This window comes from Ascochyta rabiei, chromosome 9, assembly GCF_004011695.2.
Source record: "Ascochyta rabiei chromosome 9, complete sequence".
In the NCBI taxonomy this organism is placed as follows: Eukaryota; Fungi; Ascomycota; class Dothideomycetes; order Pleosporales; family Didymellaceae; genus Ascochyta; species Ascochyta rabiei.
Window position 1 is genome coordinate 1,933,537 of NC_082413.1, and position 3,938 is coordinate 1,937,474.

Below are 3,938 nucleotides of genomic sequence, written 5' to 3' on the forward strand. Positions count from 1 at the left end.
TAACTCTACTAGCGCTGCAACTGCCTCTGTGCAGATCTGTCCCTTTCTGTATCAATTTCGCGTCCTGTCGTTGCTAGATACAAAGTCGTTATGCCAGATCTGCGCTATCTTGTTGGAGTATGCTTGACCTAGGAGAGCTGACGCCCATCAAGACTTGATATAGACAGCTGCTAGCTCTGCTTTGTAACATGTGCACATGTTCTAGGCAAAGCAGAAATCCCTGTTAGCATTGTTGCGCACACTTAGCAGCTGCAAGCGCTTAGCTCCCGCACTGGTCCTGCTCTGGCTGCCAGCGAGCTCGCCGCCACCTCTGAAGGGTGAGCCACGTTCTCGCCAAGCCTGCAGGAACTGGGCAGCGTGGTACCGAGAGGACTGGTTTCCAAGCACGCGCGCTTTCTCTAGAAGGGTGCAGGCTGTGAGGTAGGGAGTTTGGGTGGAGCTGTAGAAGTCCGTGTTATCGGAGACCGGCTGCTTAATGATCCAGGCGACGACGGACTTGTCCTTTTGCACAATAGAGGTGTAGGCAGCCTGCTCTGGAAGAGGAGCCTTGTCGCCAGGTGCTACCAGACTAAGGGCAAGCCGCTTCTTCGCACGCGAAGTGGCGAGTGTCCTGCTGCGTTTTTGCTCCGCACGGCGGTTGTTGTTGGAGATGGTAGTGATGTGCAGAGGGGAGTCTTTCAGCTGCTTATCTGGTTCGCTAGGCTGTGACAGCTGAGGGCTGGCTAGATGTGTCTTATCAGTGGTTGTTTGAGCGCGCTTTGGTGTAGGGGCCGGCGCAGATAGGTGTGGCCGCTTCTTTTGTTGCAGGGGTGGAGCGGAGGCCTGTTGTAAAGGGGAAGCAAAGGGCTTCTGCGCAGACGGCGGCTCTTCCATCCCGTCCTCTGCAAGCGACTCGGCCGCGCAGACCAGACGATCCCAGATATTGTCAGGCAGGACGTCGTCGGCGAGCGTCTCGCGCAGAAGCCAGATCGCTGACAAGACGGAGTAGGCAATGAAGACGGGCTTGCAGACGCTGGCATCGTCACGGGTGGGGATCAGCCATCCTGCGCTGTGCGGACGAGCACCTGGATCACGCTGCGAGCGTGAGATGGTCGCTCGGCAGAAGAAGAGCTTCTTGTAGTCCTCATTCGGCGGCTCGTACGCGTAGTTGCGAACGAAGTCAGCTTCGCTGGCCAGAGGAAAGCTCCGACGACTGCCATCAAACCGCTCTGCGGCGCTGTCTAATGCTGCCAACCAGTGCATTATCGACTTGTGTACTGCGAATAAGGTTGCGAGCGGAAGTTCGGACGAAGGTTGTGCGGAAAGGGGGTTAGGTGTTGTTAAGGTTCTAACGCGGTCACACCGCGGCACCGAAAGTCAGGCCGCGCACGGATGTACCACGACGCCCTCACCAACCAGCGTTAGCGGAGCTGGGAGCGCAATCAAACCAAAAGCAAGATCGATACACAGTCTGTCGATCAATATGCCGGGGGATAGCAAACACTAGGCTAACGGACGTGTTGCATAGCGCCCACTTGTGTCCCTTCTGCTCCTTACACCATAGAACTATTTGCGCAGCTGTTTAAACACCAGCCTGAACTTCAAGTCGTAGTTTGTAAACCATGTGCCACCGCTATTCCACCAGCGCAGATCGTTACGCACCTCAAAGAGCGCCATCCCAAGGTCACAGTCGCTACGCGCAAGAGCCTGGCGGCAGCTGTACGCGCGCTACCAAACCTTGCGTGGAGTCCAGGAGACGTGCGTGTACCAAGGCCGGCTAAGGAGCCCGTCTTTGGTCTGAAAAGCCGAGAAGACGGGCTGGTATGCTTGTTGGAGCGTTGTTGGTATACCTGCATCTCGCTGCAGGGCATGCAGAAACATTGCAAGGATGAGCATGGCTGGGTGAACAAACAAAAGCGAGGGGGAGATATAAGGCAAAAGAGCAAGCACTTGCGCAACCGAGTATGGCAAGACAGCCAATCCTGCCAGCGCTTATTCAGAGCTGTTGGCTGGCCGGCGTATGTTGCAGTCGAGACGAGCGTTAGAGCTGCGACTCTAGCAGACATCTCCCAGAGAGTGAAGGCAGATCGCCAGCATCAGCGAGAAGAGCGTAAGGCAGCAGCAGCGCAGGATAAGATTAAAGAGGGCATCCGTTCGCAGGCTGATCCGTGGCTAGAGCTCACAGAATGGGTCCCGCACCTACAAGGTATCCCAAGGGCAGCACTTCTGCGCGCTAAACAGCTAGCTGGTGGGGAGGTAGACGCGCGTGGGAAGGAAGAAGTGGCGTTTGACAACACAGGCTTATGCGATGTTTGCAAAGCTATAGAGCGGCTGATACGAAAAGCGTTCAATAGCAGCCAAGCTGAGGTTGTTGGCAGACTCGCACTGGAGATTATCGAGCGACGTGAGGCGGGCGCAGAATCGAACGAGCGGCCCTTCTACGCTAGGCATTGAGTCGGTACGATCAAGAAGTACAGCCAGAAGCTGGTAAGCATCCTCTGCTACCTGTGGCGCACATATGACTAGGTCGAGCGGCCGCCATACAAACTTACCAGCACGCAAGACGCCCTCTTAGTGTCACTCCAGCAAATAGCCCGCTCAGACGACGCTGCGAAGAAAGAGAAACTGGAAGAGCGATGCCTGCGCTTTTGGATCGCCTTGCTCAACCACAGCCTGACTGGCGACGAGCACGAGAGCGCACTGCTGAGCGGAGTGGCTGTCCTCGGCCTCAAGCCTGATCACCATGGCGGTGGGTGGGTTCCGGCGCACGAGTTCTCGCCAACGCTGTCTGCTTTGATTACTACCTCGAAAGCGCTCGTAGTGCATCATGCCTGCTGCCAGCGAGATAAAGCGCTTCAGAAAGACCCTTGTACAGCACCTACTGCGTATAAGCTAGTTAAAGACATGTCTGAACGGTTTATGACGCTGTCCGACTTCAAAGGCACACCCAGTCCTATGAATCGAATGCTCCGCTTGCGTACGCTAGCTAGAACACAGGCAAAGCGACGTAATACTCCCGGTATCGTGTCGTGGGATGGAGATCGGCTTCTCATTGACAAGCAGAGCTTTTCGCTAGCCGATCTCCGGTCGATAGTGAAGGGACTCTGCGAGACGGTGCGGTTGCAGCTATTCAAGGACGTCCTACTCTTGGATCTAGACAAAAGGGGTTGCGTGCGACCCGGGACCACCCCGCTTCCAGAGGTGTCCGTGGACAAACTTGTCGATCAGCCAGCCGAGCTGGCTACGGGCTGGAGCTTTCTGAAGCACCCTGACAACCAGCTAGATAGATGGCAAGACTGGCTTCTAGACCGGGTGTTGGACAAGGCTCCGCTAAGGGAGAGATTCATTCGTGGGATAGATAGCACACAACGGCCGGAACGGACGCTATGGCGCGATGACGCTGTAGCTAGGTACATGAAAGGAGTGCGTCGGTTTAAAGAAGGCCTCTTCACGCTTGTTCACATGTCTGGCGGCGGGCCTGGTTGCGGGACAGAGATTACCTCGATACAGTGCGAGAACAGTGCAGACAGGGTGGGGTATCAGGGGGTGTTTGTAGAGGGTGGCCTGGTATCCTTCACCACTACGTACCACAAGGGGTATAGCTTTAGCAAGCGTGTTAAGACGATCCACCGCTATGTTCCCTGGGAGGTAGGTGAGCTGGTGGTGTACTTCCTTAGGCTCGGTCGACTGTTCATAGATGATCTCCAGATGCTGCACAATGGCGTTGCCCGCCCTACCGCTTTCATCTGGGAGCCAGAGCCGGAGGAGCAGTGGGGCGACGAGAGCGATAGCGAAGAGAGCGACGACGGAGACGAGTACGGCGAAGCCGACCGTGAGAAGGCACGATCCGCTAACCCAGACGGGTACTGGGGCACCGATCGCATACGCCGTGTCCTGCGCAAGCAGACCTTTTAGTACATGAACACTGCTCTCGGCACCCGCGCCTGGCGGCATGCCTA

General features: G+C 56.2%; 1 protein-coding gene across 1 annotated transcript, besides 2 other annotated features; it reads right to left on the minus strand.

Annotated features, from left to right (window-relative positions):
• Positions 1-3,938: part of a mobile genetic element that runs on past both edges of the window.
• On the minus strand, positions 202-1,242 carry EKO05_0006136 (uncharacterized protein; the record flags this gene model as incomplete). Its single annotated transcript, XM_038945933.1, has 1 exon — positions 202-1,242. The coding sequence occupies one exon, from the start codon at positions 1,240-1,242 to the stop codon at positions 202-204; it is 1,041 nt and encodes a 346-aa protein (XP_038799142.1).
• Positions 3,730-3,795: a tandem repeat.